The sequence below is a fragment of the Tyto alba genome, unplaced genomic scaffold (genome assembly GCF_018691265.1).
Source record: "Tyto alba isolate M040663 unplaced genomic scaffold, T.alba_DEE_v4.0 Super-Scaffold_48, whole genome shotgun sequence".
Taxonomy (NCBI): domain Eukaryota; kingdom Metazoa; phylum Chordata; class Aves; order Strigiformes; family Tytonidae; genus Tyto; species Tyto alba.
In genome coordinates this window covers 12,349,694-12,370,277 of record NW_024881324.1, presented here as the reverse complement: position 1 = coordinate 12,370,277, position 20,584 = coordinate 12,349,694, and the positions used below count along the sequence as shown (strand labels likewise).

At 44.0% G+C, this 20,584-nt stretch overlaps 1 protein-coding gene across 2 annotated transcripts in view; it reads left to right on the top strand.

Annotated features, from left to right (window-relative positions):
- The window catches only part of RREB1 (ras responsive element binding protein 1), a 126,283-nt gene that overhangs the window by 64,157 nt on the left and 41,542 nt on the right, over positions 1–20,584 (top strand). For both annotated transcript variants that reach the window (XM_032991900.2, XM_032991901.2), the window contains exons 5-6: positions 1,219–1,382; positions 19,932–20,076. In XM_032991900.2, coding sequence (XP_032847791.2) covers positions 1,219–1,382; positions 19,932–20,076 — 309 coding nt within the window. The remainder of the gene's footprint in view (positions 1–1,218; positions 1,383–19,931; positions 20,077–20,584) is intronic.

The window sequence follows — 20,584 nt, the reverse complement described above, 5'->3', positions numbered from 1 at the left end:
GTATTTTCTTAAAAAAAAAAAAAAAACAAACACAAACCCAACCAAGTGGGTAATTTTCTTCCCTTCCTTCCCCAACACTCCCCCCACAGTGGCTCAAACAAGGATGTATGTCCTGTTCTGCATAGCTTTAGGTATCCCAAGGATCCGGAAAACCACGTCCATCATGAGGCATAAGTCCTGTTTTGTTATCCTGTTTGAGTACAGATCTCTTTACTGGTCATGCAAATTAAGAAGCAGGAAGACACAATTTTTAAACCATCGCAGTGTAGAAGAGCCTCTCAGTCCTTCGCAGGGTATAGCAATTTTGGGAGGCAGAATTAAAAATACACTTTTTTAATGGATGATGCAGGTTTTTGGCAGCTACAGGCCTCTTCTTGCTCTACTTGAAATATATGCATACTTTATAAGGAGGTTTGGCCTTTTCTATGTCAGAAGATTCTGCTTTGGATGCTAAAGTTGTGCTAAAGACTTCACCACTGTGAGTCTGCTAGATACGTATTACTTTAGTTTCCCCTCCTGTACTGTAACTGTTATTTAATTTATTTTTTTTTACTTACTCTCCTGGTGGGGCTTTTTTGGTATGTGAAGAAATCTTCAAGTCTCTGAATGCAAGTAAGAAGGAGTTGTACATATAGCACAGTAGCTAATGGCCATACTTTGGCCCTTTAATGCATTCCTATGGCTATAGAAGTCTGCATGTGCACTCAGACACAGTTTACTTCTGTTTTCTTACTACACAGTCATTTTGAAATGAGTATCTTTAAAGAGTATTTGTTTTTAAGTGTCTTTCTTCTGCCGTGAAATTTGTAATTACATCCTCTTGCTGTTTTCCCCCATGCCATTCAACCAACCCCCAAACCACTGCACTGCTTAAAGTATCCCAGGGTACCATTTATCTGACGGGTTGTTGCCGAGTCCCTTTCTGGCCTCTTCTGCTGCACACCCAGCAGAAATGGTGCATGTGGCAGGCATTGCGGGCTGTGTGAAACAGCTACTTGTGCTGGTGCATTATGGAGTTAAAAATGAAGGGTGGGGGTGGAGTTGAGGGGGGGGGGAGGGCTGGGGAGGAGAGGTATATACAGGGCACACATTTATATAAGGTATTGTGCCGAGTGGCTCTTTAAAGCTGCATTTAAGATGTTTATAGTTGTCGCTAATGTTTTACTGGCACTTTAGAAGGGGCATTCAATGAAAAAAAAAAATCATTGCTTTCTCTAGCATAACACTGACACTGGAGGGACAGACCATTCCTGCAGCATCTGTGGAAAGTCTCTGAGCTCAGCGAGCTCCCTTGATCGCCACATGCTGGTGCACTCAGGTGAAAGGCCTTACAAATGTTCAGTATGTGGACAGTCCTTCACCACCAATGGAAACATGCACAGGTGAGTGCTGATCATGACCCAGGAGTTTGAAATGGATTACAGGATAGGGGGCTGTTTTGTTTCCTTGGAAGGGCTTGCAAGCTGACCAAAGACACTTACTTGGGCAGAAAGTGTGGACTATCTGTGATCTACAAGTATGGCATGACACATATACACACTACAGCTACTAGGATAGTTGTGGGAGGAAGTCAGAATTGAGAAAGGTCTTCTAGCTCTTTTCACATATTACCAAGTGTTGTTATAGATATCCAGAAGTATTGCTTTTTTGGTTTTTTTTCGTATTATTATTATTTTGACAAGGGGAATAAATTTTTCTCAGAGGACAACAATATATAGCCAAGCTGTATAGAAGCTTCTAATTTTGTAGCTTCAGAGTTGTGCATGCAAGCAGTTGTATTGGAACATCTGTGGTGATGTTGTATGTTATATAGTTAGGGATCCGAGTGCCATTGTGAAGATGCCTCTTTGGAATAATTGATCTTGTTTTTAAATACATATATCAGTACTTGCTTGTACTGTAGACAACTTACTGCACTATAGATCTGGGAAATTCTCTGTAACCCAAGTTGCCAAATGTATTTCATGTACTTTCCTTTGTAGGGATGTAGCAATATGTACAGTTGTCAACTGTGGAAACAAAATGTTAAATCACATGGATGTTCCTTCCCCTCTCTCATCCCCTGATTCAGTATTCATTTATTTGCATGGGTGGAACACCTCAGAGCCGATTAAGAATTCCTACATAGCTTTAGTCCCCATATCAAAGAGTTTATAACCTACAAAGAAACTGCAAGGCAGGTGGGGAAATGGAATATAGCTTATAAGCAAAATGACAAGAGTGATGGTTACAGACTGGTTCTGTGTGGGAGGGAAGAGATCTTGTTTCCTTGATTATTACCAGTCATTTTCCAAGCAGTATCCTATAGGTGGAATGAAAGGGGTGATTTCGGTGACAGTAGGAAAGGTAAGGTAATGGCATACAAAGGAAGCAATAGCTGCTTGCAGCTTTACCTTTTCTGTATCATATTGTCCAGGTTGAACAGTTATATGAAAATACGAGGAGAAACGGGAGGGAATGGATTTTTGTAATTCCATATTTATTTAACTTATTCTGGATTGGAATTGCCAAGAGTTGGAGAGAGATGTAAAATGAGAAGGGAAAGACACAGAGACGTTCAGAAGAGATACTGGCCTTGGGCATTGAATAGATCACACATCTGACTCATCTGACCAGAGGTGTGGGGAGCCGTGTTTCCCAGACCCGGTCATTACTCTGTCTGCCAGGGGGAAGGCCGGGCAGCTGCTGAGCTGCAGCTGACGCCACTGTCAGCATCCAAGGGTGAATTCCAGTGCTGGGACTCTGGGGTGGTTGGACCCTTATGTGCAGGTCCTCAGCCCAGGCTGTTTGCTGAAGGGCTGCTTGCAGGGTTTGTTTGGCTCTTTGCTCACTAGGCATCTCCTCGTCCTCTCCCAGAAGCCGGAAAGGGAGGCTTCCCCTGAGACTTGACTCCAGGCCTATCAGATGTTGATGTAGTCACCTTTGCTTGTGTGGGTTTCCCCATATAGCAACTCTTACCATGCTTTACTAGCACATTTGCCAGAATTGCCAGGCTCAGTGACTTGCCCAAAAGAAGTAAGGACAGATCAGAACCTTCTGATGAGAAGACAGTTTGATTTTAAATTTTTCTTTTAACAAGATGTTGCTTGAAGTTACCAGGATGGAGTGCTGTATTTACAGACTGCATTAAGAAGGGCCGAAGTTCATGTAAGGAAAATCTTCCTATTAAAAGTTTTTTCCCATCTAATAGGTTCCTGTCTGCTCTGTAAAACACCCTGTGTAGGCCCTCACTGCAGCAGCTCGGTGGGACATTGCAGAAACCTGTTACTGAGCTTAGTGGCACTGCAACAAGTGACCCCAGACCCGTGACAGGCAAGATCCTGAGCACGCTGAAACAGGCTAATATTGCTAAAGGAGGGCTGTGGTTGGCAGGACTGTGCCACTGATTTTTTGCTGTGAATAACCTTTTCTTGATGCTATAACAGACTGTAGTAGTGAATCCTGTTGCTGAAGTGGAAAGCATGAATGTGCAAGTAGGCAGATGAGAATAAATGCAAAGTGAAATGAAGTTTGTTATCTGGTGCTATGACACACTCAGAAGGAAGATGTTCATTTTGCCCACTGGGTACCTCCTTCTGAAACAGGTATTTCTAGTCCAAGATGGTGTGAAGTAAATTCTTTCGTAGGCATCTCAAACTTAGCTGTAGCGTCGGGTCCAATGGCCTGCCAGTGCTGTGGCTGAATGCCTCTCAACATCACATTCAAAGCTACTTCTGCCTTAGGATCCTGGAGCAAGGACCTGCTTGCCAGGTCTTGCCTTGTGTTGCAACTCTGCAGGCCTTGCTTGTGGTGATGCCATGTCTGTTCTGCGCCAGGTGGATGATAATACAAGTCCATCTTTCTCCACTTTTGCGCACAGTTCTCTTATTGTTTGCTATTTTTTGTGCTACAGTATCGAAGTAGTGACAGATATATGCCCAAAACAGCAAAGAATAAGATTTCTAATGTGGCCAGAGTAGCCAGCGTGGTGGTATCCCTGGAGCATTGCACAGAGCGTGGGATCAGTGAGGGAAGTTGTAGGCTTAGCAGAAATTGTGAATGTGCTGCTAAAAAATCAACACAGCTGGTGAAGGTCCTGCAGGAGCCTCCCCAAGCATTTCTGCATTTGCATCAAATAAGCTTGGTGCACAAGAGAGGAGTGAGTGAGAAGTCAGTCTGCAATATCTGAACAGGGGTGGGGAAAATGTATAGGCACATACTGCATACATCCTCTCTTCCCTTTCTCCCCCTCTGCCTTGTTCTGGCTCTTATTTAACTGTCTATACTTCCTTTTTAATCTGAACTTTTAAAAGACCTTTTACGGGAAAAAGTCCAACAAAATGGTTTTGTCAAGGGAAATGTTGTGCCATATCAATGCTTATTATTGTTCCGGCAGAGGGTAAAATTTCTGATCCATTTTTCCACTTTGTAGCAGCCAGATCATTAGACATTCCACTGAGCAGAGGAGGGAAGGAGTTCTGGTTGCTTTTTTGGGGGTTAGAAGATATCAGTGTTGTTACACTCTCAAGTGTCTGTCTTTTCCATAGAAAGTAATTTTTCCTCTTCCTCACTTTATTAAATGAAGGGAGGAAAAGACCCTCCAGAGCTCTCATTTGCTGCTGTTCTGCATGTGGGCAAAACTTTTTTGCAATAGCCAGACTGTTCGTGGAGTGAGAACACTCTTTTCTGCCCATCTCTTCTCTGAGTAAGTCTAGCTTTGTTGAGGTGTTGCGTGTACTCTTTACCTGTTAAATTGATGCTGCCCTTCCTGGCTCCCACAATACATGCAACACTTCATTTGTAAATGAGTCATAGCCTCTCACATGAAGTCCAGTTTCTTTTTGTTGTGCTCCTTGGCTCCTTGTCAACAAGTGAAGTTGAATGGGCACAGCAGACAGGGGTGGAGGGGGAATGTTCTCTTGTGTAGCACCATTCAGAAAAAGAGGTTAAAACCTGCTTCTGTTTCTGACCAGGGTGACTCTTGGCCAGGGTTTTCAACAGGGAATCGTGAGCCTGGGGCATCTCAGAAAACTGTCTTAGAGCTGCCAGACTGCTCAGGAGTGGCCTGAGTCTCCTGTGGGGACGGTTGCTGTTGGAGAGAGCAAAGGTCACTGGAGAGTGCTCAATGTCCAGCAGGAAAAGCCGATTTTCTCATTCTTCCAAATGTGCCATCAAGCTGACTGCCCTGTATCAGTGCTGCTCCTGCTGTTTGGGGAGGGTTGTGGCAATCTGGTACAGTAACTGGGAGATCTGTCAGTGTCTGGTATCAGGATGTGGAGGAGGAGAACTGGCAACAAGGCTGAGTTTTTACGGAGAGTTATTTTTGACCAGTAGTGGAAAGAGCAAGTCTTCTTGTAAATAGCAAGCCTTCTAGCATCAGGGACTGATTTGGAAGTTTAGGGGGTTGTTTTCTTGGGTCTTCTTAGGAATTTGGAGGAAGGAGTTCGATCATAGTAATTTTGAGTTCAAAATTCCTGTAACTGGAATGGCAGTGCAATGAGCAATACAGAAGAAAATCTGCAATTTAGGATGGGCTAATCATCACACTTTGACACTAGAGATAGAGACACTATGGCTTTCTCTTGGTCACAAGTAAATTAAAGTTGAGTGTTCTCAGATGTCCAGGAGGAGCGTAAACTATATGGAAGGAAGGGGTATGTGTGTTACGTAGCTCTGAAAGAGCTGGGGATTTCCAAAGTAGCGTCTCCAATCAATAGATTGCAACTACTGAAGGCTTTCCATCTGTATTGTCACAGTAGCTCCCTAAGGAGTTTATCTGTGAACAGTGCCAGTTCTGAGGAGCCCTTTTGGGTCTAGACTCTGCAACCAAATAGGAGGTTGCAAGCCTCTTACTCTGTTTCTACCACTGCATCTCCCCAAAATGCAGACAGAGGAGTTAGGCTGCTGCTGTGGCTTTTAGTGGTGGTGGTGGTTTGTAAGCTTTAGCAAGGCAACTTGAGGTAGAGAAAAGACTTTGCTTGACTTACTATTCCAGTAGGACGTGCATCAAGCTTCAGGGCGAAGGGTGATTCCTCCTCTTCCTCCCAAAGGGATTCCTTTGAGGCTAGGAGATGTTGCCAACAGCCCCCTTTCCATTTCTGTGACTGAGGATGATCTGTGCCTGTCACTTTAAAATCACATTTTCTTCCCTGCCAAAGACATGCTCTCCATGCAACTTGAAAATGTTAATAGGATATAAATGCCAGGAGGGAGGCGAGAAATGACCTTCCTGCCAGTTTCCAGTGGGTAGCTATTAAAGGCTCTGTGGCAAGTCTGAAAAGGCTAAAGGGATAATATATGTATTTCAGCCACAGCTTCCCTAGTTTGGTAAATGAAGGTGCAGTGTCCATGGCTGATGCACCAGGTTCTCCATATTAGTGTGGTAATGCAAACTAACTGAAGTATTTCATATGAAACCAAAACATCACAGGTATCTATCTTCTTTCTCCCCTTCCCCTCCTTACTCCATACCTAGCAAAATGCTTCATAATGGCTTTTTATTTACATCCTACTTGGGTACTTGTAGGCTGTTTATGCATCATCTCAGGAACAGGTCTCAAAGTTTGGGGAATTTTTTTTTTGGCACATGCGAAACACCACATGCAACAACCACATGCAGAAGTCTTTGAAACTCAAATTGGAAGATCTGGATCGCAGAAGCTATGCTTTGAAGCATGCTTACAAAGGGTCCTATCAAAGAAGGTATTTCTTCTTTTAATTAAGAAGGCACTTTCATTCTCAATCTTATTTTCAGTGCTAGATAATTTTTCCAAACTTCTCTTCTGAATGCACTGTGGAAAGACAAACAGCTGTTTTTGTTATCAGGATATGGTACTATTCTGATGTTCAAATCAAGTCTTCTTTAAACTGTGTGTGTGCATGTGCGTGTGTGTGTTGCTGAATAACTTTTTATTCAGCATGTGCTGGAGGGTAACCTGTGGATTTTGGTGTTTTAGCTGGCCATCTTCACCAGCAAATGAAGAGCGTATGCTTGGTGAGGATTGTAATGTACTGGTTGGAAGATGGGTGTTGGATCCTGATAAAGACATGAGGGTTGAGATGCGTCTGCTTTAATGATTTCCCCGCTCTCTTTAACACGGTTCTGTGTTCCATGGGCAGGCATGCGTACAGACTGCCTGTAACTTGCAAATACCCAGTAGGCAGAATGTCCTCAAGATCTGGCTGAATCCATCCTCTCCCTGCATTCCACCTGTGAAATGCTCCTGTGTTATTTATGGCATTGGCCTGCTTCCAGTAAGTTGTGTGTGCTTTGTAGGGTGCAGTGCAATAACAATGCCTGGCCCCTTAAGTACAAATAGGATCTCTGCAGTGTAGCACGTGCAGTCTGGTATTTGCTTAAGATGGGAGTTTTTGAAGGCAGAACATAGCCAAATGTGATGATGAGCTTTATTTTTTTTTTCCAGAAGAGGAAAGGAACTGCCTTATTAAAACATGGTTTGGTTTCTGGTGGTTTGCAAAGATGGCCTAGTGGAAATTTGGTGTTAAATGTTGGGTAGCTTTGGAAAACAGAAGATACAAGATCTTGAAACTAAAAACAAATAACCAAGGAACTCGCCATGCTGAAAATGATTGACACTTCATGCGTGTGAAAAGGCCCTCTCTTATTGTCTTGCACAATAGAAATGTCTCTTCGGTCATCTCCTAAGGAGCTTTTATTTCAATGTAGTAACTGGTAGGCAGTGCTCTTAAATATGAAGAAGCAGGCTTTATTAGAGGCTTTCAAATCCATTCCTTGTACATGGGGGATGATTTAACTACTGTCAGCATGCTCCTGAAAGATAAGCTTCAGCAAATGCAAGTGCCCTAATTCTTTATCAGGGATAACAAACACAAAGGGCTAATTTCTACTTCTAGTAATTGATGACTGTAGGACACAGGTGAGATGTGAAGGCTGTTTTGGTTTGATTTGCAATGAAAAAATGTTTCTTACATTTTTGCTAATACATTTTGTAAATAAGGATGGACAAACAGGTGGAGGGAAGTTTTTTGGTCTCTTTCCTGTCAGCAGATATATCCAGAGTAAATGTTCAGTATTCTCCTGGGATCCCCATGTTTTGAAGAAGATAGAGAGGAAGGAAGGAATGAAAGAAAGGAAGATAAGAAGGAAAGAAAGAAAAAGTCAGGCTTTTTCAACAACAGTATAGCAGTAAGAGTCTGTTTCTCTGTGTCTTTGATGAGGACTAGAAGACTACAGTATTTTTAATGGTCCCAGGCAGAAACCTTTGTCTGTCTCACTGTTGCTGAGTAGATTGGTCATCTTTTGTAAAGAGTTTATATAAACTTGTATTTAAATCACATGACACATAAATAGGGTGCTCCAAAAACCACCTCCATAGATCTCTTCAGCCATAAGAGACTCTGAAGGAGTTCCTGTGCCACAGTACCTCTGTCAGCTGTCAGAGCTGAAAGGCGATGCCATAATTTCAGACATGTTACATGCTGCTTGTAGCCTTGGACAGTATCCCTCTTCAGTTATCATTAAAGAACAGCAAAGGAAGTTAACACAAAAACACAAATGCTGAGATCTGATTAGAATCAAGCGAAGCAAGGAAGTGCAGAGTTAAGATTTATACGCAGACCTTAATTAGCTCCATTGTTCTTGAGAACCGAAGTGTACACAATGAGGAACATTATACTTGCATCTCCAGAGCTCTTCAGTACCTAAACGTAAGGAAGACTTCAGTGTGCTTTTCAGTCCTAGATTTTGTGTGTGTTGCCTTTAAGCAAGAGCTAAATCTGGTCTTGCGTATAGTAAGGTTGTGGATTTTTATGTTTCGGTTTGCTGCGGGCAAAAAAAAGGGGACATGCTGCTCTCAATAAGTTTAAGTTTCTGGTGCGACTTGTGCCGAGAGGAAGGTGGTCTGATGTAGCAGAGTAATACCACCCTCCTCACGGGCAATAACATAAATCTCCGTATAACAGAGCGTATTGAGCGTAGCTTAGTGCTGCTTTGTTACCCATGTCACAGTTCAAATGAGCACAAGCCACTTGACAGATTAGACTCTAGTCACAGAGCACGTGGCAGCAGAGACCTTGATCTTTCCGCATAAGTACCCTTTCAGGAACATCACCTCCTCTGAAGGTCTAGTATTCTCAGGGATGTTACCTCCCCTTCTCACCTTGAAGAGCTACAAAATAAATACAGGCCTTAACTGAGCAAGCACTAGAAAACCCAGGCGATCTTTGCAGCGAGTTGAGGTGCTTTTAGTCCTTTGCCGTAAGGCTGACATTAACGCAATTCTTGCAGAGATGTTAGTTCTCAAGGTTAACAAGTAACGTGTTGTTTTGTTGGCATTTCGGTTGGTGGTTTGTCTTCCAGCTTGTACTTTGGTTGGGTGATTCTGTGCAGAAAACACTGGTGATGAGAAAGTTGCTGGAAGAATTTGTATGTTAAGGTAATCTTTGCTCAGCCTGTTGTGCGTGCACGTCAGAAATACTTGCATCACTTCTCTAATGAATGTGTGTTCACTCTGTTCCTCCCGTTGTCTGAAAGGGCTCCTGGGCCAGGTACCAACAAGAACGAGGAAAAAGTCTATCTCAAACTGCATTTGTGGTTGCTGTCGTTCCACCTTTAATGTATGTCTTCCAGCTTTACCTTTTCTCCCCCCAGTATCTAACCTGCTCAACCTGTTCTAGTTCAGCATGCTGGAACGAGCAATCTAAAGAACATACCCCCTCTCAGGGTCAGCAGGTTTTTTCCTCTTTCTTTTCTCCCCTCTTAAAAATAGGCTATTCCTTAACAGTAGATTGTCAGCATTTGGGGAAACTTCTCTAACCGTTAAAAAAAAACACACAAAAAATAGTGAGGGGGTAATCTTGGCGTTTGGGCTTAGCCAGGTCTTTTCACTTGTTTTTTTTTGAGCCATGATGCTCACCTACATGATGCAGACAGCTTAGGCAAAGACAAGGTCTATAGAGTAGTAGTGCCATTATACAACTGGTAAATAGCACATAATATGCAAATACTGCTTTCGGTTTCTTGAGGGCATCTGTAGATAATGCTGAGTTCTTCAGGCTGCTCTCTTAGCTGAAGTTTTCTGAACACTCTCAGCGATTTTTTGGTAAATCCTGAGTCAGCTCTCCAGTGCTTCATGTGGAAAGATGTCTTAAAACAGAGGAGGTTTACAACTTCTGTGTGGCTCATTTTTGACATCAAGCCATCTCAATGTGTCGTCTTGCCTGACAGTTTCAAACTGAGGGTAAAGAGAGTAAGGCAATTCATATTGCTCACGGACTGCACTGAAATTAATTTCACTTGAGGGCGAAAGTTCCCAGGCTCCTGTAAAGTAGCACAAGTCATGCGGGGACTTCTGTTTCCAGCTACTATGCTTGACTAAACAGACATGCAACAAGACGTGAAACCTTTTCCTAGTGCTTCTCTGCTTGGCAGGGGAATGCTGTGAGATCACTGCTGGGGAGGAAGGAGGACCACATGTTCAGGAACAGGAGAGGAAATGGGCTGAGCACGTGAAACCTCTTTTGCTAGGGTGCCGTCCTCGGCGCTGGGAAAAGTTTGCACAACTCATGTGTGCGCAGTGATAACCTCTTACTTCCTTGCCCCTCGAGTTACTTGGCAACTGCTGATACCGAGGTGATGCAGAGACCCTGCTTTAACGAAGATGTGCTTCTCTTATCTAGTGCAGCTTCCTTGCTTGCCTGAGTGCGTGTGTGTGTGTGTGTGTGTGTGTGCCAGGGGGGAGGTATTCAGCTCTGTCCGCACAGCGTCCCCAGCATTGCTGTGGCCATCTATTTTTTCCTCCTTGAGCTGTGTGACGCAGCAAGTTGTTCTGTGCTGTGTGCCATCAGGATTGCTCAACAGGGGAGTGTAAGGGAAGCGACTGCATGAGGGCTTTGCCTGGTTCTGGGAAGTAGCTGGGACTTATGTTTGCTTGGTTGGTAATGGAGTGCACTTTTGAGGAGGAGGCAGGACGTACCTGGGACTTCTTCAACCATGTTTGCTCTCAAGGATAAAACTTTTCTCCCTCCTGATATCCTTTCTCTAACTCTCTCTCTTTCTCAGTGTCTGTCTCTCTTTCCCCACCCACTTTTTTTCCTAATGCTAAAATTTAAAACTGCTTTAGTTGTTCTTACCATCCAATAACACTTGTTCTCTTTAAACTTGAAGTTTCCTGAAAAATCAGCAATACAGTCATTGACTAAGGTTATATACTGTGATAGCTAAAGGATGTGCCTGAAAACTACAAATTTCCAAAAAGATGACAGAAAACATCAGTTTTGAATGTCCCAGGCCAGGTTTTTGATACACTTTTAAAAATATTACTCCTGCTTAATTTTGTTGTTGTTAATAAACTTTTGTCTCCAAACTTAAGGAAGTACAGGGGCCTCGGAAGGATCTTAATACTGTCCCTGAAAGAGTTTCTTACAGCTTGGAAGTCTCCTTGCAGTATTTGGCATCGTTAATTTAGCTCTGCTCTGAATTTAATGAAGACTGTGGGCAGGCAGTTTGGTGAAGCGATACTGGGAAGCTCACACTGCATTTCCCTCCTCTTTCACCCTCCTTTATGCAAGGGTTGATGCGAACTGCAACTGAATGCTTTCTTTTGCTGTCCTTTGGGAAGCTTTGATTTGGAGGCACAGTTTGAATCACTTCCCTGTCACAGCATCATCAGGCAAATATTTGTCTTCTTTTTTGCCTTTGAGGTGTTCTGACAACGCTGCTGGTAGGGAACAGGAGTAACTTTGAGCCAAGTTGGGAATGCAGTTGTATCAATCTCAGCCTGTTTGAACTTGCTGATTCTGTGTAGCAAGTAGTTGCTTAAATGTGAATACAGCATAATTATTCAGAAGTGGTACCCCCTCCCCTTTGGATTTGTAGATCAGTATCTTTCCTCTCACTCATGCTTACAACTTGCCTTTATTCACAGGAAAGGAAAATTTTGAAAGATCTCAGGGATAAAAATACAAAATGCTTTGTGTGCATGTGAGCGTATCGTATATCCTTAGGTATCATGTATTGGCAGCTGCATGGCACTGGTTAACTTTGCAGACTGTCCTGGTAGTGCTGAAAAGGGATTTCTAATCTGTCATTTGAACGTAATCACAGGTGGCTTTTGCAGCCTTAGTGCACCCAGCTAGTCTCAGTGGATATAAGTAATAATGCTCATGTCATCCTAATGATGATGTCGGCCGCCGCGCTTTAAGGCTAATTTTGCTTTGCTGGGAGAGCCTCGTTGTGCAGGGAGATAGACAGAGCAGCAGCCTGCGTGGAACTCGGGGGGGATGATGCTTATGGCATGTCTGTGCAGCACCCTGGGGTGCAGCAGTTCCTGGGGGAATGCCGAGGGGGCTGCTACACCCACATGCTGCTGCATGCTGCTATGCAGGGAGGCTGGCCGGGGCCGCGGTAGCCCTGATAGACAGAGCTAATAAGTGCTGAGGCCTCCGCCAGGATAATGAGCCGTGCCGCTGCGCCGGCAGGATCGCAGCGCCTGGGTGCTGCGGGGAGTGCTAGCTGGGGGATCTCCTGCTGTGCCTGGGTGCAGACATGCGGCTGAAATGAGTCAGTGCTTCCCAATCTGGTCCTTCCTGGGACCCGTTCGCCCCACCGTGCCCTTTCACTGCGTGCGTTGCGATGGCCTTCTTACCAGCATGGCCATGGAGCTTTCTCGCTGCTCAGCTTCAATTTGTTTATCCCATGCTAGCGTCCAACGCTGGTTACCACTAGAATATTTGGTGGTACCTGAAATTTGTTTTGAGATTGCTCTGCACTTGTAAGAGGGTGTTTCCCAGATGGTTGGGATTTTGGTATTCGATTGTCTTTTGACTTGCTGTGAAGTGTGCATGGTGTCTTGAAGGCTTTTGGGGTCATTTTGGGGTTTTTTTGAGGATACAAATAGCAAACAAGACAAGAAGAGAAGACAAACAGAAACTCTTCCAAGTACATGTCTGATTTGCAGAATTACCTACATCATTCTGGTTCCTGTGATTACAACTGGCAGGGGCTGAGTGGATTGCTCTCTTAAGTGGCTGATGTTGGTAATTAGCACTGGAAATATGTTGTCAATACAGATTCTCTACATGTTTTAACAAACAAAAAAATGACTAAACTCTTTAACCCAAGGGTATAATGTTACTGCACTTTTGACTTAAGTTCCAGTCATATTCACCAGACTCTTAAGGAGAGGGTTAGAAGCAGTATATTAAGTGATTTCTCCTAAAAATGCTGCTGCTTCGCTTTCTATTTAGGATTTACTTCCCATGCATGTCAAATGGCGGAAGCTTTAAGGAGGATTTCCCTGTGTTTTCCTACATTTCTGGACAATTTGGGCTGAAGTAACATTTGTTAGGCAGAAATTAAACAAAAACAGTGGCAAATATGATGTGACCTGGAAATCTCTCAGAAGAGATGTTAGCAGTGTAGTTTTGAAGTCCATCTTCTCTTACTGCGTGAACTGTTTTTCATTCCATGGGGCCTGAAGACCATCATGGTCCAAATTTCAACCTGTCTTGGTTGCATCCTGCACTTTTGTTGGTTCTAATATGGTGGCATGAAGTTGAAGCCTAGACAAAGCAGACTTTTTTTTTTTTTATTATCATTAATACAGAGATATTTAGTCATGTTCTGAATGACAGACATGCTTTTTCTTTACCATGGATTATTGAAAACATGGGGTTTTTGATTCTTTGGAGATTATTGACTGTTGTTGGTGGTAGAAATATGAGTGAAAGATTTCGGGGAAGAAAGCAGTGGAAGAGCTAAAGCAATTGTATCAACTAAACTGTATTTAGGGCGTCTGACCAGCTCAGTCCTTCCCAGACTAGCTTGGTGAACTCGAGAAACTCTTTACATTGGGGGGAAAAAAAAATAAGGTATATTTTAAATAAGGTGAAGGATGGAAGGCACTGGTTTTTATTCTTAGTCTCTGAACGGTTGAATGTGTGGCTCCCTTGTCTTTAGATAATCGTCAGATATATGAGGATCAGCCCCTTGATTTTGATACCAAACTGATCAGAAATCACGAGGGAGATGAGGAACAGCCATGTGCAATACAGTAGAGTGTAGGGTACATCTAGTGGTAAAGTGGAGAAACTTGGTATAGTATGTGGGATATGAAGCCAGAACTTGAACTTGATACTGTCAGATGATCTCTCTGGACTGATAATGCCCGGATTCGTGGCCTCCCCACTGCGCTTCCACGGGCGTGGAGAGGTGAGGGAGGAGGAGGGTGTTTATACATGCACTGGATCCTGTACTCAAGAATTAATCTTGATTTAGATGCTGGGACTTTCCCAGCCAGGCCTCAGTGAAATTGCTTGCTGCTCCCCCTCTGGACATGCTGCTCCTTCTAATCAGACTTACCTGGCATAAACCTCTCTTGACTGAACGCCAGCAGTGCTGCTGCTGCCATAGTTATAAGGGAGAGGCTTAACCCTGGACCCTGCTCAGAGGCTGCAGATACACCCTTTTGTTCCACATCTTCCTTTTGCCTGGGCCTCCGAGCCAGGCAGGCTCTTTTTCTTAGGGATGTGGAGCACATCAGCAGCCGTGGAAACCCAGGGTGCAGCTACAATGTGATTTTTCTCCCCAGAGTTAAGAGGTGAGAGATTCCCACGCATGCTGAGGGGATGCTTCCTCTCCAAGAGCCAAAGTGGCGCTGATCGGGTTATCTGCATGCAAAGCAGGAGCTCCTGGTTTTGTTCATAATTCAGTGGGACCCGGAGCTGGGAGCAGCTGCGCCTTGCAGTTGCCTCTTTCAGGATGCTTTGACTCCTCGTTCTAGCCTTGAGCCAGCCAGTCAAAACCTGCCCACGTTCTGGTTTTGGCATTGAAGCTGTAGGCTGCCCTGTTTCGAGACCTCCAGAAAGCTTATATGATCAACATGCAAATCCTCTTGGCATTAAGAAAATACAGCAACCCTTTTTGGAGATGCAGTAAAGACTGGGATGTGACCAGCAGGAGCTGCATGTCACTTCATTAGGACACATGCTCCCCCTTTTCCTTCCCCCCTCCCCCCCCTCCATGAGTCAGCTCCCTTAGGCACTGATCCAGCACCATCCACAGGGAGAAAAAGGAGTAAGGCACTTGAGTTCTGCATTTGTTTATTATTGCAAAAGTCTCTTCTTCAATGAAAAGTAGCAAAGTATTCACTTGCTACTGTTCTGGTGGAATAGTCACCCTTCTGAAATCACGCTCTGCTGTGTGGCCTGTGGCTGAAAACTTTTTCTGCCTGTTTGTTTTAAAAAAGGAAAAAAAAAAAAGAAGCTGGGGGAATTCTTGTGCAGTATCATCTTCGTCATCCTGTTCACGTGACCGTTAGAGGGAGAGGAAAGTTGTGGCAGAAGAGGGGAAACAGAAGGTGATTCTCACGGGAAGGATGGAATGAAAGGCAGTCAAGCACTTGAAAAATGTGATTTTGTCAGGAGGACTGACTGGCACACAGTCGTAGCACAGTTGGATCCTCTTGGCTCACCTGTGAAATTCCTTGTGCGAGGGGGAGGGAAGAGATTACAAGGAGCGCTTTTTCACATACAGCTGTGCTGCGGGAAGCATAGTGTGTAGCAAGTTATCTGCATTTTTTGCATAGCAGTTTTTAAACATTACGAGTTTAGTTCAGAGGTGGATTAGACCATGTTTGGAAAAGACTTAATTTCCTCTTTCCATTTCAGAATTATTCTTTGCAGATTCTTCTGGCTCTCTATCTGGTCTCATTTTAAATACAGTTCCACCACTTTCTCTGAGAGGTTAATCAAGGCTAGCTGGCACTTAGTGCAAGGGAGTCCTCCCCAGTATTAAGCTCAAATTTTTATCTTCTTCCTTTCATCCTGTGTATCGTGGTTGCATTTTAGTGTTCCACCCTCAGTACTGTCCAAGTGTATGTGTACTTGCATGCATGCTGTGGAGACTAATAACCACCGTATAAAGTGCAGGTTTCAGGGCTCTGTACCTTTCCAAGCTTGTCTGCTGCTCTTGGGTTGCTCTGTAGGATGTCTCAGAGCCACAATTCATTGATTTAAATTAGAAAAAAAAGCCAAGTTTCATCCGCCATGGCTCTGGCTTTCTTGTGAGCGGCAGTAGTGGTCACTTTAGAGCTGCTGGCACATATTACTGTAACCTGCATCTGTGAGCATTTCTGTGCATGTCCTTATTTTGCCTTTTTTTTTTTTTTTAACACTACATTCTCACTTAAAGTGTTGAGTGTTTATCTTTATTTTTTGGAACTGATGAATGTCCTATCATTTTCCTTTATCATTGTAAAATGCTGAAAGCCAGGCTGACTTATGAGCCTGCCTTTCGTATTCAAAGTATGCCAGTGTTGTCAGGCCAAAATATGTTGTTATAGTCACAATGGGAAAATAACTTGTAAGCACAGCTTTGTTCCTGTTCTCCTTGTATCTTGGCAGGCTAAACAGTGAGGTCGAGCATTTTCAGTGTTACATGTAAGATCTAATCAAGGCAAACTCTTCTAAAGGAGGATAAGGCAACACAAATACTTCCCTCCCCCCCTCCCCCTAATTACAGTTAGGAAACTTTTTAAGTAAAAGAAGCCTTGGTGAAGGGAGTGTTTAACTTTAAAGGAAAGGCTGTGGATGTGACCTGGCATCTGTTGCAGTTCAACCCAAGTTGGGTGATAAACGTTTAAATGTTTTCTTGAGGCAGAATGACATCCATGTGGCAAAGTAAAAGAGAGAAATGAAGATTGTGTCTATCCTTTGTACTGCTCAGCTTTATCTTCCCGCTTATCTTGGGCTGTAGCTCTAGTAATCTTTTTCCTCTCCACCCTTGACTTGATGTAGTGAAACTTGCTTAACCTGCCAAAGGAGCAGACCTGCTGGCTGTAATGTGGACAGGTTGCGACTCTCCTTGAGAACTCTGGAACCTGCTGCTTTGGTTTCAGATTTTTCTTTTTTCCTTAATGATCGCATGCAGAAAGCTATCACAGCAACTGTGTTACTTGACCTACACGGTAAAAGTCAAAGGTGCAGTCAGGGTGTCTTCCTGTTTATAGCTCAACAGCTTGGGCTTCTTCCTTTCAAATATGCAAAACTAAAACATGAAGGGATTACCACATTCCTTGCTGTGGGTACGGATTCTGCTCTCGCTTTTAGGGCATGGCAGAAACGTGCGCGTTGCAGAAAGGAGAACTGCAAGCTGGGGGCAGCCAGTGACTTTGACACCAGATGTAGCAAAGCCTCATCACTGTGGTGCTGCACCCACGTTAGCAAGCCCTGCCTCACTAGCATATGTTACATTGCAAACAGGGCTGGACTGCTTTTGGGACTCGCAGGAGGCAGTGTGTTTGCACGCGTTAGGTCACGCCAGGCAGAGGTGCTGGGTTGGACTGGCACCAGCCTGGTGGTCTCAACAGTTTCTCCTGTTGATACGCTGTGGATGTGCCATCGGACCCCTCTCAGGTAGGAGGAGCTGCATCGAAACAGCCAGAGTTCAACAGGTGGACAAACAGCAAGAGGAAAGAACTTAGCCCTAAGGAAGCAGTTTTGCATAGGTAACTACTACACAGGAGTTCTGCATACTTCTTACTGGCAGAAAGGAGATTTTAAAAGAAAATCTGAACAAAAAGTCCCACGCTTAATGCATAGCAGGTTTTTTTGTTTGTTTGTTTTCTGGGTGAATGTGATTTAGCTTGACTGCTTTTGCTCTAGCTATCTGAAAAGTGACTGGCCAAGTAATACCAGCTATGTGTCAGCCAAGCTGCCAGAAGGTTAAGCACGCAGGCCATGTGTGTGTGTCTGGGGCAGGGGGACAGACAGGCACATGCAAAAGCCTCTGTCTCACTTCCAAGAGCTCATCGAAACTGGAAATCAGTCTTTACCAAAAAGTAAAAAAAAAAAAAAAAAAAAAAAAGACCAACGAACCACCTTCCAAGTTTTGCTTTGCCTGTGGAATTGAATACTGCGTTTTGTTGTTCCCAGATGCTTTTTGAGTTTTATCTGCAACCATTGTGGACAGAAACCCTTTGAACAAATAACTGTTTTCTTCTCCCTCGTTCTTGGGCAAATACAGGCAACTCCTCATGCTGCTGGTTTATCACCTGTAGGAAGCTCTAGTTAGCATGAGAAGTTAGATCAGTGCAACGGGGCGGGGCGGGGGGAAAGACTGAAGGAAATGAGGCAGTACAGTACCTGTAGATGCTGTCACTGCAGATTTTGTGGGACCAGGTAGCACTGGATTCATGCAGATAAATCAGTTAGCTTTGGTGCCTGTGGTGGCAGGGCTACCAGAGGGCCGAGGCAGGAGGGGGGACTGCACCCCGGAGGCTGTGTCAGCCCTCTGACTTCTCCCTGGGTGCCTGAACCTGGAGAGAGCCAAACCCTCAGAGCTTCAACCTTCCTTCTGCTCCCGGTCGGGCGATCGGCAGGGAAAGAGCTCTGACAGACTCAGCAACGTTTCCATGATGCTGTGCCCAACCTGTTGCATCTTGCATCGGTTCTGGTACGTGTGGTGCTTTTGGCTTAAGGCTGTTCCCGCATAACACCCTCAGAAGCCTGTCTATAGTTTGAGATGATAATTTAGATGCCTTTTACTTTTATTTATTTATTTATTAAAGATTCAGAGATTGTGAAATGAAACATTAAAAAAAGTGTTGTGTGAGGAGACGGTCCTCCCAGCAGCTCCAGTGGAGTCTGCCCGTGGGTCAGTTTGGTCCAGCGTGTTATCTTGAAGCATCATGCCCTTGGCATCCAAAACTAAAACGGATTTTATGTCATAACACCCAAGCAGTTATGAGGACATACAAGACTCGTCTAGGTTACCACATTTTCTCATGTTTGAACATGAAAGCGTGCAGTCAAGTTAAATGGCACAGTCCTGAGCCGAGTTGTGGGTGTGACTTCTGAAGGATGTGCCCTAATGCCATTAACATTGTCTCCCTCTTGCTGCTTTGAAGTCAGTTGTATGGACAAAGAGCACCTCTCTCCTGGACTCCCATTGCTAGCTATTAGAAGCAAAAATTTCCATTGCGTGCAGGAGCATAAGTTTGATTTTTTTTCAAAAGCACTATAAATTTGAAGTGAGGCTAAAGGCCCTACATTTTTTTAAAAAAAGAAAATTTACAATTTGAGCTTTGAGTACTCAGAAAAAGAAGCACAGGAGCAGTACCTTTCTTCTAACTGAAGGGAGTTGGATGACACTGTCTTCCTTAGGTTGCAAATACGAAAAGCCAAAAGGCAAGTGGGTCAGGTATACAGATACTCAAGAGATTGCTTCCTGAGCCATTTTGTCCCTCTCCCCTTTCCAGTGCCTTTGTGGCAAGACATAGTTGTTTTCCTGGGGAAGCACGTATGTGAACATGCTTTGGCAATACAGAGTTTTGCAAGCCATACCTGCTGCAGCTTAACACTGTGAGCAGATATATCTCCACATCAGAGTTGCAGTTGAAATTCGATATGGGGGTGCACCAGTGTGTTAAGGATGAGAAGGAAACAAATGTATTTAAAAAGTGTTGCTCTTACATTGGCATATACAGATCCATTTGGGGTACTGTCTGAAACTATAAAAGGAGAGCCAGCTGAAGGTGGGGTGCTTGTTTTGCAGTGAGAGAAGTGGATGCTAAGCTGAAGATTTCTATTTACTAGACTGCCACAAAACTGGGAGGCTGGGCGTGTAGGTTACTGTGCAGTGTTAGGCAGACACAGGGCCTCTTGGATGATGGGGGGCAGGCATGGTGCTCATGGGGCTGGATGGTAGCAGGGCAAGTGCTGTGCTGTGGGTTGGGGCATGAGGGATGATGAGCTGCCAGGCTGCCTGCTGCAGCCCTGCAAGGTCCCAGGCGCTGCAAAGGGCCTGTGCTGGATCGTGCTCCGGCTGTTTTTCAAAAGTTCAGTCCAGTTTGTGAGATCTCTGCTGGTGTCCTTTAAAGGCAAACCTTAGTAGTAGTGTTAGCATTAAAATTTACGTGGGCTTTCCGCCTCGGTTTGTCTGCTGACAGTGTCTTCTTCCCCCTCCTGCGCAGGCACATGAAGATTCATGAGAAGGATCCAAACAGCACAGCGAGCACAACTCCCCCATCGCCGCTGAAGCGCAGGCGATTATCTTCGAAACGGAAGTTTAGTCATGATGCTGAGATGGACAGAGAGGAGAGGACACCTGCAAAAAAGGTTCCTTATGGGGCATGAAGCAAAAGACATTCCTGGCTACCTCCTAAACTGTTGGCTGTTGAGTTCATACAGTCAGCATAGAAATTTTAAAATGTGGTCTTGCTACAGCCTTGTGTATATTTTAAGATGCCATGCTTTCCCTGTGTAGCCAGCACTGTTGTCTGAGATTGAAAATTAATTTCCAATTTCAGAGAATGAAGTAATTCCATTTTTTAATTTCTTTAATTAAATTTAATTTAATTTGTTTAAAATTTTGGGTTCACTTATGGTTTATGATTTATATTAGATAATCGATGTTGGATGTCAAGAGGAGGAACTATTATTTTGCTGGTGCAGCTTTTCGCCTAATTTTTTTTGTCTCCCATTTAACTCAGAATAGTCTTGCAGGATAGTGATTTGAACTTGTAAAAAAACAGTGTTTACTTCAAAAGCAGCAACAGCTTAAGTCTGTTTTTGTCTTGATCTGGAGTAAAAAAGAATAACTGTAGTACATTTCCCTTTCACAGTA